The sequence below is a fragment of the Geotrypetes seraphini genome, chromosome 2, assembly GCF_902459505.1.
Source record: "Geotrypetes seraphini chromosome 2, aGeoSer1.1, whole genome shotgun sequence".
Taxonomy (NCBI): domain Eukaryota; kingdom Metazoa; phylum Chordata; class Amphibia; order Gymnophiona; family Dermophiidae; genus Geotrypetes; species Geotrypetes seraphini.
Genome location: NC_047085.1, coordinates 365,651,764 through 365,664,045, shown reverse-complemented (window position 1 = coordinate 365,664,045; position 12,282 = coordinate 365,651,764). Strand labels below are relative to the sequence as shown.

The 12,282-nt window shown below is 41.6% G+C and overlaps 1 protein-coding gene across 4 annotated transcripts in view; it reads left to right on the top strand.

The window, feature by feature from the left end:
• The window catches only part of KBTBD2 (kelch repeat and BTB domain containing 2), a 46,133-nt gene that overhangs the window by 19,644 nt on the left and 14,207 nt on the right, over positions 1-12,282 (top strand). For all 4 annotated transcript variants that reach the window (XM_033930586.1, XM_033930583.1, XM_033930584.1 and 1 more), the window contains one exon: positions 9,313-9,478. In XM_033930586.1, the coding sequence (XP_033786477.1) occupies positions 9,317-9,478 (162 nt within the window). In that variant the 5' untranslated portion in view covers positions 9,313-9,316. The remainder of the gene's footprint in view (positions 1-9,312; positions 9,479-12,282) is intronic.

Here is a 12,282-nt window from a genome sequence, read left to right as displayed (position 1 = left end):
AGATCTTCTCTTCAGTGAGACAGGGGTGTCCGGCTGAACGGTGCCGGCTTTAGAGGTTACACTTGGGCCCTCCCTTGTCCCTGCCTCACCCTCCTTCCGATGATAGAGGGTCTGCCTTGGTACCTATTTGCTACATTTTTGCTCTGCTAGTGCTGAGCAGCCGGCGTTTCCCAGCATCTCCTGGCTCTGTGCAGTGGGTTTCTGCCCTGTTTGTGATGAACGACTGGCATCCACTGGCACTTTCATTCACCTTGTGGATCTTTTGGCGGTTGCTGTATGCAATGTGGGCTCGACGTCGCGTGAGTACAGCTGCTGTTATTTTGTGTTCTGGACTCTGGGTTTTCGGTTGGGCAGACCTGAAGTTTAGTCATTCGGGGGTGCATGTGTGTTTGTCTTTGGAGGGCTCCGGTTTGGTCATTGGCAAACTGTTTGGTGGCCACCGTTTTTCCCGCGTGAAGACGGTATGCGCTTCATCTTTTCTGCGAATGGCAGAGTATTTGAGTTCCCAAGGCTGTATTTTTCAGCGGAACGGTGCTCTTGTGCTGTCGGCAGTGCCACAGCGTTTCTGGCAGCTGTACATTTCAGCCGGACCGAGCCCCTTCGCTGTCGGCAAGCCGCAGCGTTTCCTGAGGCTCTGCTTTTCTGTGGGCCGACCTCCTTCGCTGTCGGAGCCGCAGCTTTTCACGAGGCAGTTGTTTTGGCGGGCAGTTCTGCTTCACTGTCGGCAGAGCCGCAATATTTCCAAGGGCTCTAATTTTCGGCATGACGAGGAATCTGGGTTGTTGGACATGGATACGGTACACTTTTTCTGCTTTAAAAAACAACAACAAAAAACAAAAAGAGCAACTGTAAAGTGAAAATACTCCATATGGCGCGGTTTGTGTGCTCGGGGAGTATTTTTTTGCACTTTGCCTGCTGTTTCAGGTGCGTGCTGGTGGTATGCGCCCAGCTCGTTAGCTATGTCAGGGGGTTGCAGAGTTGATTGACCTTGGTGGTTGCCAGGCCAGTGTGGTGTCCTTCTGCACCGGGTTGGCACACTGCGCATCGCAGCAGCGGGCAGTACGCGCTTGAAGGTACGTTATGCAGGTTTCTTTTTGTCTCTTTTGAGGCCTGTCTATCTAGGAGGCTTTGCGTGCATGGGTGTTTTCTTCTCTGGTTCTCTGGATGAGTTGCAGATGGGTCTAGGGGAGACGCCAGGTGGCTGGTTGGATCTTCTCCTATTTGTATGGCAGGACTGGCTTCCTCTATTTGCGAATTGGCAGTTTCTCTTGGTTTCCGAATGCTTCTAATCCCTTTTATTAGACGACCCAACGAGCTGGCAGCGTGTGCGGTGCAGCTGCTTGTGGCCCGGGGCACCCTTTGGGGGACCTGGGAGGGGGAAGTCTGAGATTTTTCCCTGAGCCTACTTCTTGGAAGACCGCATCTTTCTCCTTTCTGAGGGAGCCTGGACTTCAGATTTCCATGCTTATGACACTGGTTTCTCCTGTCGCCATTTTCTCATGGCACAGGCTAGATGGGCCCCCCGACCAGACAGGAAGGGCTGTACAGCTCCTTTTAAACAGGAGCCAGTTACCTATTCTATCATTATTCTATCATTCGCGATGTGAGCTTTGTCTGATACCTGTTAGGATGCTGTTGTTTTCTGCGGGGCGGTAGATGCAGCGTCTGGATTGCGTCTAGAACGTATTCACTTTAAAGGAAATACGTATGTCGCTCATGTTGCATGAAGTTAGTACTGTTTTCATGGTTCCAGTATATTCCTCTTTATATGGTGAAACTTGATTTTCCTAGGAGAATCTTCTTGCAGATCCTACAGTTCTCATACTGCCGTTTCCTGACCTTCTGCACTTCATTCTGAGGGGATCTTGACTTCGTCCAATGACTCTTCAGGCTTTCTCATGAGGGAGAAGACGCTATAATGTCAGGTCAGGGGGCTGTGATGATTTTTCAGGATGCTTGCAACTTTGCATCCTCCTCAGGTTTCCAGTTCGTTCTTGGGGTCTCTGTGTTTTGTGTTTCCCTTTTCAGTGTTATGGTCCTCTGGGCAGTTCTTGTAGTTCTTCGGGAACTAAGGGACTTGGTTCCACATACTGCATGGTGCCCAAGCCGGGGGCTTTGAGCAGGCTGGATCCCATTCTGCTGAATTAGTTTATTTGGGTTACACATTGCTGCAGAAAAACTGGGAGAATATTTACATTGTCCCTATGGACTCCGAATCGGCACTAGGTTTGCTTGCCTCTTTGAACTGCGCTTTCAGTTTTGGCACATGCCATTTCTCCTACCCAAGGCTTCAAGGACATTTTGGAAAATGTGGGCAGGGGTATTGTTTTGGCGTTACCAGGTGATTCACCTAATTTCTTTTTGACTGACTGCTTGATTCGGATGTCTTCCAATTGGGCCATTTGACTGACACGAAAAGAGTGGTTTCCTTTCCTCAGTTCTTTGGACGTGACTCTTCGAATTTGCACAGCGCTCTTTTCTCCTGTGCTGTTTAGGTATATCGGGGAGATGTTTTTATTCATATAGGAGAGAAATGTGTTTCTTCCCAGAGACTAGGGCGATGGGTCACAGTCTCTAGTTTGCTTTCTTCTTCAGTCCCCATGACCAAGAGTATGGGATTCTTGTAAGGTTACAGGATCCCTGTTGCTGACTCCACTGGGAACTTCGGCTTGCTTTCCCATTATAACGCTACAGCAGTCACTTTGTTCCGGTGGTTCCCGGTACCTCAGGGCTCCAATTATTTGGTGGGCTCCTCATGCATCGCTCTGTATGATTTGGTGACTCAGCGAGATTTCTCTTTTCAAAAGCATGCCTCGGTCCTTGCTGGACTAGCTCGTGGCCACCAAACATCCCGGGCTGTCGGCTTGGGGGGCTCGGTGCCTTCCATCCTCAGCTCTAGGAGTCTGGTCTTAGGCGGCGACTCAGTTCTTGTTCATTCTTCTACTCTTGAGCATGGTCAGTCTGCCTTTCTGGAGCTTCGGACCATTCTTCCGGAATACCGCTGAGGGTCCTTTCAGTCAGTATTATGATGAGGGTATTTCTCTACAGCTTGGGCAGTAGGTGATGTACTCAGTTGACAGGTAAAGTGTTGTTCTACTTCAATGGGTGGACCCTCATCTTCCTCTTCTGTTGGCAGATCATTTTCAGGGTCAGGAAAAGAGTTGAATGGACTTTCTTTCCGCGAAATCTGAGCATAGCCCATTTATTGCATGTTCCGGTGTACAGCACTGTGTACGCTCTAGAAAGTGTACACGTTTGTAATATTGAAATCTTCTACCTCCTGGATATTGGGAATTTTGGCTCAGGCGTTCCAGCTCTTTTTGTGGATGTGAGATCTCCTGGAACTAGACCTCATGGCCTCGTCTCCCAATTCTATGATTCCTAGCTTTTTCGGCGGGCACAGGGAGTGGGAGTTAGAGGGGGTAGCAGCATGGCTTCTTTCTCGCCTGTGGTTTCTCTTTTTCAGTGTTTTCCCCTGGCTGATGATGGCTTGGATTTGCCTTCTTGAGCTTGCTTTCCGGGTACAGTCTTTGTAGAATCTCTGGCTTGGTTGCGCCATCCTTGCTATGCGGATCTGATGAGTCTTTTGACAGCCGGACTACGTGTCCTGGTATCTCCGGATTTGCTCCCCAAGAGTCCGATCAACATGGATATTCGTACTACTTGGGTATTACGACCTAGCTTTTGAGAAGTCATGACTGACGTATAGGGGTTATGCGAAGCAGGTTGTTTCTTCTCTTATCCAGGCGCTACAGACGTCTTCACCTGTGGCTGCTGCTTCCTTTTGGAGGTTTTTCCTTTCTTGGATACTTCTCAACATTTGCACCCTTCCGGTGTTCCTTTTTGGCACAGGGTAATGCCGAGGGCTTAGCGTTCAATTCCCTTCAGCTTCAAGCACCATTCTTAGCTTGTTACAAGGGCGAGGTATATTGCTCTTCGCTTACTTCTCAGCTTCATGTAGTTCAGTTCCTAAACAGAGTACGGTATATTCGTACACCTCTTAGTAAACCCTGTCCAGAGTACAATCTTCAGGTACTTCTTCGCAGTTTACCGAAGGCTTCATTTCCTCCTTGTACCGTTGAACAAGGGGTTTCTTGTGGCCATGGCTTCGACTGCAGTTTTCCGAGTTGCAGGCCTTATTCAGCGGGGATTCCTGTTTCTGATTTCCAAAATCTGGGGTGTCAGTTCGGGCGGTACCGCAATTCTTTCTAAGGAGGTGTCATCCTTTCTTTTATGACACGCTCATTTTTCATTCCTTCTTCCTGGGAGGAGAAATGGGGAGACGTGCTTTTATTCACTGCATTTTTTTGAAAGTGTGTGGCGTTCTCCGCGAGCAAGGTTTCTAATGACTTTTAGTTGTTTAGATCATCTTTTTGTATTCTTCAAGGGACGCCTCAAACATATGGCGGCGTCCAAAGCCTCCTTCACTCAATGGGTCCAGGAGGACATTCTTTACGCTTGCTTGCTGGCAGGGAAGCGGTTGGCAAAAGAACTTCATGACCATTCCACCGGAGCGATGGCTACTTCTTGGACTCGGTCCAGAGGTTTTTTCCTTGGAGGAGTTTTGTCTCGTGGCTACTTGATCTTCCGAGAGTGCTTTCTCTCAGCATTACTAGTTGGCTGTGTGGGTGCATGCGGTAGATGCGTTTAGTGCTTCGGTTGTTGCGGAGGCGGCGTTTGCTTCCCACCCAGATTGAGGATTGCTTTGCTACATCCCATTGGTCTCTGGATTCATCTGCTGCTGTTGCTAGGTAAGGAAAAATTATGTTCTTACCTGTTAATTTTCTTTCCCTTAGACGCAGCAGATGAATCCAGAGCCCCACCCTTTCTGGATATTGTCTGTCGGTTTTTTCTTTTACAATTTTCGAAGTTTGTTATTGTTGTGGGTTGTATTCTGTATTATTGCCTTTTGAGATTTGTTATGGGAAATAAGTTTTTCCATGCTATGCCTATTGATGGTTACGGATGCTTGGGCAAGGAGCTATACTGGAGATACAGGAGGAATGCCAGCCAATAGAACCATCTGTTAATCAGTTTCTCTATCTCCGCCTGCTGGTAGATGTGGGCTATCCCATTGGTTTCTGGATTCATCTGCTGCGTTTAAGGGAAAGAAAATTAACAGGTAAGAACATAATTTTTCCTTTATAACCTAGGACCTTTGTAATTGCAGAATCTGTTGCAGAAGTAAAGTATGCAAATGGGGCAAATAGACAGCAGATGGTGAAGTAGGGAATCGGCTGTCAGGGAGCAATCTTGCGGAAGAATAGAGATTGCCAAGTAGAGGATTGTTTTTTATTTATGAGCTTGAGTTTGGAACAGAATTGTATAGAGAATTGTGGATATGGGACTGAAAGAGATCAGTACTAATCCTAGAAGCTCCTTTAACAGTATTATTGCTGAGGGAGCGATCGTAGTTGAGGAGATGGTATTCCTACCAGGTAAGCATCTTAAGAAAAAAATTTTGTAGCGTACAACCGGAAGTGGTTGGTGGTGTCAGAACTGAACTGGTAGTTTTTGAATGAAAAAAAGTAGGCGAAAGAACATTATGAAAGCAAATGAACTTCATTTGCATATAAAGACATAGGCGAATGCCTGCAAGAGATCTAAGGAGTACAGAAATAGACCAGATGGGAAGCGGGATACTGCCGCTAGAGGTAGTATCTTAACACTTAATTTCATCCCCAGAAACCTAAATGCAAATATTTTTATATGTTTTTTTATCGATCCTCAGCTGGCTTCATAAGAACATAAGAATAGCCTTACTGGGTTAGACCAATGGTCCATCAAGCCCAGTAGTCCGACCACATACAACTAAGTGATTAAATGCCAGCTGCGTGCAATACTTCATAAAAACAATATTTTTCAAGCTAGTACAGCAATTGATAACTTACCTTGCAAGGTTTTTTTTTCTTTCTTAAACACACGGAGTGAGATATCATTATCAATGGTGGAATCCGACGGACCGGCTATTGCCTTTATTTCTCTAGTCAGTCGGCGTCTGATGTTAGTTCCTGCTTTTTAAAGGTCCACAGATGACGTATTGAGACAACTCAACATCCAATTGGATTGCACTTCAATCAAGTCAGTTCATTAAATTCACTACAATAGAATCATATCAGGGACATCCAGTCCAATTCTTCAAGCCTTCCGGCACAAGAGAGTTCAAACGAAAAATCCACTTTTGTTCTTTTAAGTTCAGAGTTTTAAAAAATAATTGCCTCCCTCCCTCCCTACTTGAACTGTATCAATTATTCTCCATTTTATGACCTTTAGATTATGACCCATTCTTTTCCAGTGATTCACTATCGGGGCAGTGTCAGATTCTGTATTCACTCACGATTTATGCTCAGTTTAAGCACATTTTAATAGATCTATATGTGCGACCAACATATATCTTATCACTTAGGCATTGTATTATATACACTACATTAGTTGTACTTGATGTGTTGACTCAGTTATATATTGGCTCTTTTGTTTTCGGGTGGAGCCAAACCTCACCTGTCATTATTAAAGGACACTATTGGCATTGACCGCATACTCCATGATAACCCTTAGATGTTTACTGATAGGATGTTTTCAGAATCTCTCCAATATTACGATTCCTCTGGAATGTTCCTGTACGCAATCTAATAATTGCAAAACATGCCAATGGTGAAGAACAATTTGTTTAATCCGCATAGAGAAGGGTAAAAATTTTTGAATATATATATTGAACCTTGATCATCCAACTTCTCTCTAGAGAAAAGCAATAAGTCACGAGCATATTTTGCTTTCAGATATGCTGATTAAATTACTTTTTCCTGGTAACCTCTTATGACGAAATCTTAGCTTTAACAGCTTTGCTTGACTTTTATATTACTCCAGAGATGAGCATAATCTATGTATTCGTAAGAATTGACTAATTGGAAGACTCTTTCTAAGGCAGTAGGGATGGAAGCTGTGAAAACATAAAAAACTCAATCTATCCGTTGGTTTCCAAAACAGTAAAGTATGAATGGAAGTCCCCGTTTTTGATATCTGGATATCCAGAAAATCAATTTTCATTTGAGCATATGTGGCAGTAAACTGAATACATGGATTGAGAATATTCAACCATTTTATAAATTCTTCAAGTTCTTTTTCCATAGACAACCAGTGTAAATATATTGTTCCTCCATATAAGCCACATAGATTGTGGCTAAAGATAGTGCCAGTAAAGCCCCCATTGCAATGCCAGAATAAATGATGATTACATAGACGCTGGTATTGTTCACAATTGTCTAGTTGTCTTCTTGTAAATATAATTGTCGTGTTTGCACCACATTTGTTTCTCCCTTAACCACCCTAGAAATAATATCTTGATTTCTGACGTAAAGATTGAAGGGCTTTCCAGTTTCCACTGGACATATGAGATGTTATACTCTATTCTTCTATCAGATTTCTCTAATTCTTCAAGTCTTTCAAAACTAAATCATGAAAAATTGCTACATTTTGATTCAATGGTCCTGGCATGCACCATGAAGATATGTTTGTGGAGATGAAAATGAGTATTTGTTTGGCTAGAGGTAGTATGTCATCCTGATTAGGATGTATAAGTGACCGCCTCCTCCCCTATACCCACTCCGTTTCCTTCAGAACAAGGAAGCAGCTGGAGTAGAACTCTTGGTTTCTGATTTCAAGGCAATGATTCTTGTTCTGGTTAGGGATATATTTCATTTGGGGTTTTTTTTTTTTTTGGGGGGGTCGGTTTTTGTTTTGTTTTTTTTGCAGCACCAACTATACAGCAGGTGGACGACAAAATTCAGAGTTCTTGAAGGAAGTGGAAAGAGATTATGATATAGTTGACATGAGAGCCAGCATTCATGGTTATAGTGGACAATGACTTCTGTAGGTCTGACAAGGAGACGGAAACAGCAAAAGGTATGCAGAAGGAATGCATTGTAGAGGCATGTTCTAAGGATGCTCTCATGAATGGCATTGTGCATGAAGAACCTGGCTGATCCTAATAAGAACCTGATTAAAGTCGACAAGAACCTGAGTAATCCTGCTGAGCAGTTGATGGGAGGCCTGCTCTGCTGATGACTAAGAAGCTTTTTGCAGTCTCCTCTATGTGGTCTCCAAAATGTACTACACCTGGAGATGGAAGAGGCAGTAGGCGATAGTAGATATTGATATCAGAGCTCTGGAGCCAGGAGAGAGATCAATTGGAGGTCTGAAGAATCTGGTAGCAGAGTTACGCAGCGGAAGAGGAGATCCAACTGAAAAAAGGCTCTACACCCATATAAGCAAAGAGTATATCCCCCTTGAAGTGTTCCCATTGACGAAGCAGAGCTTCGATAAAACTGGAGTTGAAGGCAAGTGTGTGCAGCGGAGAAGAAATTCCATAGAAAGTACAGTGGAGTAGGGTGGATTGCAGAGGTAGGACAAATTGGTTCCGATGCTCTAGTCCAGGGGTAGGCAATTCCATTCCTTGAGAGCCAGGTCAGGTTTTCAGGATATCCACAATGAATATGTATGAGATGGATTTGCATGCACTGCCTCCTTGAGATGCAAATCTATCTCATGCATATTTATTGTGAATATCCTGAAAACCTGACCTGGCTCCGGCTCTCGAGGACCAGAATTGCCTACCCCTGCTCTAGTCCAAGACACTGAAATTCTCACTGAGGATAGTGATACAGATAAGTGACAATGAAAGCAGTTGACGAATGTCTGCAACACATTATTCTGATAGACAGGAGTCATTGATAGTATCCCCATGGTACCGTCTAGAAGAAGTACCGTTAGGTATCAACTAAGAATGGTACCGAGGAACATAAGAATAGCCCATGAAGCCCAGTTGCCCGTTCTCACAGTGGCCAATCCAGTTCACTAGTACCTAGCCAAAACCTAAGGAGTAGCAATATTCCATGCTACCGATCAAGGGCAAGCAGTGGCTTCCCCCATGTCTTTTTCAATAACAGACTATAGACTTTTTCTCCAGGAAATTGCCCAAATCTTTTTTAAAACCAGCTACACTATCCACTTTTACCACATCCTCTGGCAACGAAGCAGCAGTACCACCAACGTTTCAAGGAGTTCTGGTCTTGAATTAGAGCTTGGTCTGGAATAGTGTGAAGGACTAATGGAAAGAAAATTACCAGGTAAGACCTAATTTCTCCTTCTGTCATAAGGGTCAAACCTAAACACATCTCACATAGACACAAAATGGGAAAATATATATCAAGTCCACAGTATAACAGTTAAAAACAGTAACATACAGGAATTGAGGTTCTGCATTGTTTAAATTTCCTTTGATTTGTACTTATCATTGTGTTCTCTTTTTTTTCCCAGAGCAATGTTCATGAGCGGTCTTAGTGAAAGTAAACAAACACATGTACATCTGAGGAACGTGGATGCAGCTTCTTTACAGATAATAATAACTTATGCATACACGGGTAATTTGGCAATAAAAGAGAGTACTGTAGAACAGTTGTATGAGACAGCATGCTTCTTACAGGTAAGCTTGTGCAGTTGATGTCATACATGTTTTATTATGATATATAAGAGATTTAAGTGATCAATTTTAAGATATTAATTTCCTTAAATTTAGTTTTCCATCGGCAAGTATGACCGTTGGATATAAAAAATCTGTGACATGTGATGGCACCCAAAGAGAACTGCTCTCTGAGTTCAGAAATCAGTGTAAAGTTCTGAGCATACAAGATCTTTGCTTCATTTCATTCATTCATTTGCTATACCACTAAAAAACTGATGTGCAGAATTATATGATTTACAAACTAAAAATGTGGAAAAGGAAAGGAACTCCAATTAATAGACAGAAAACAAATTACACTCATACCAGGAAAGCAGAGGAGCATGCCCACAGGGAGGCTGATGAGCACCAGATGCCAGTCCAAAACTGAATTATGAAGAAGGAGAAAAGGCTTGCTTAAAAAGGTTTTCAGGAGTATCTTAGTTTCTGTTTGATCCTTCAGCATACGGGTTTAATGGTAGTTTATTTCAGAGGAGCAGCAAAAAAGAAAACAGTCATGTGTGGATTCTAATTGGGCTAGTTGTGGACTTGACAGGACTATCCTGTTCTAAGAACAGAGGTAAGGACACTAGGTATAGTCAGAGATGATAAATCGTCTGGGGAGTCTTGCTTGAAGGCTTTAAAAGCAAGTAAGAGCACTTTATAATGGATTCAATAGGCTACTGGAAGCCATTGGTACTGTTTTAACATGAGTGTAACATAAGCATTTGAGTATATCAGGAGATGAACAACTGTGTTTTTAATGTTTCTAATCTGTTGATGGTGGATTTGCTCACACTAAGTAGTATGATATTTCAATAATTGGATTGATCCCTGTTTTCAATAGAGCCAGGAGTAGTGAGTAAAAAGAGTTTTTATCAAAGAGTGGATGAAGAGTACGGAACTTTCTCAGTATAAAAAATCCAGTCTTACAAAGAGCCAAGGTGTGAGGAAGAAATGTCAATCTGGAGTCAAGTAAGACTCATAAATAATGAAACCGGGTAACAGGAGTGATAGTAGTCCTTAAAAGCATAATAGGATCAGTCGAAAAAGGGAGATGTCCCGTGAGCTAGCAGGCCACAGTTTTATTATGGTTTATAATATTAATTGATGAGGGGATAACCAATGAGCTGTCTCCTCATTTCCTCAGTTTTTTTTTTTCTGTTTAGTTGCATAGATGAGAAACAAAAAGCTTTCCTCAGGATTTTAGTGATACCATCTTCTAACATTGTTCTTAGTTTTTAATTTTGTGTCCTTATTTTATTTTAAAAATACAGTTGTATAGTTTGCACTTGTCTGCAGTGTGCCAGAACATTCTAGAATGGTGACCTTCATCTAGTTTGCTTTTATTGTGTAGGTGAAGAAGTTTTCCAGCACTGACCAATTGTTCAGTACCCTTGAAGTCTACTAGCTATGACCAGGTGGTGAGAGTTTGTTTCCTGATTTCTTTATGTAAAGATTTTGGGGTCCCATTTCCAGTGTTCTTCAAAATGGGAAAACCACAAAGTGAAGAACACTGGAAATGGGACCCAAAAATCTTTATAAAAAGAATTGCATTGAATCCTAAAACAGGCATTTGTGCCGAAACACAGCCCTGTCGGGTCAGTTAATAAACACATTTCATTCTCATTCTATGAGGACCTTAGTGCTTTTATTTTGATTGTTATGTGGGTGCAGGCTATGACGCAAGATCATTGTGTCTTCTGTTAAACTGAAACCCTTAGTAAAGGCTTGCCTGCTTGTTAATAGGGTGTCATCATCTTCAGTTCTAATACATTGTGGTATGCAGCAGAGTTGTCCTCTTGCCCATGCTCAGTCTGGCTCTTGAACTGTTGGGCCAGCTGATCCTGAGATTCTACATCAATTAAGAGACTCTTGTATGAGGGTGTTGAGCATAATATATCTATATGCAGTTGATGTCTTGGTTTATATGGCACTGTTTATTTATTTTTTTTCCATTATTTTTTATTTTCTAATTTTTCATAAAGTGTACATAATAATAAAATACAATTGATAAATGCATATTATCACTTTTATATCTAATACATTATATATCTGAATTTGATTTTCCCCCTCCCCCTCCCCCCTCCCTTTCATTACTTTAATATAATATTTTAATTTTCAAATTTTTATAAACAGTATACAACATATTAGAATACAATTGATAAATATTCTATAACTTTTTTATATCTAATACAATATAATCTAAACAAATTTTGTCCCATTTCCCTCCCCCCACCCTTTTATTACCTTTTATTCATACGTTACATTTTGTATAATATATTATAACATACTATGTATAAATTAATTTTTCTTACCCCCCCTCTATGTGTGTCATAAAAAGATCCTTAAAAGAAGAAAAGAAGAAGAAAACATCATATTATTTATTCATTACAGTATTTTGTCAATGGCCCCCATATTTTTATAAATTTAGTATATGTCCCTTTTTGTATTGCTATTGTTCTTTCCATTTTAAAAATATGACATATTGTATTCCACCAAAATGTGTAATTTAGGTTGTTGTAATTTTTCCAATTGTTAGTTATATGTTGAATGGCAACCCCTGTCATAATTAATAAAAGCTTATTATTTTCTGGTGAAATTTGACTTTTTATTCTCATCATTGTTCCAAATAAAATTGTATCATATGATATTGCAATATGATTTTCCATTAATTTATTAATTTGTGGCCAAATTGAATTCCAAAAAATTTTAATATAAGGACAATGATATAATAAATGATCTAATGTCCCTGGTTCTAGATTACAGTGCCAGCATCTATTAGACTT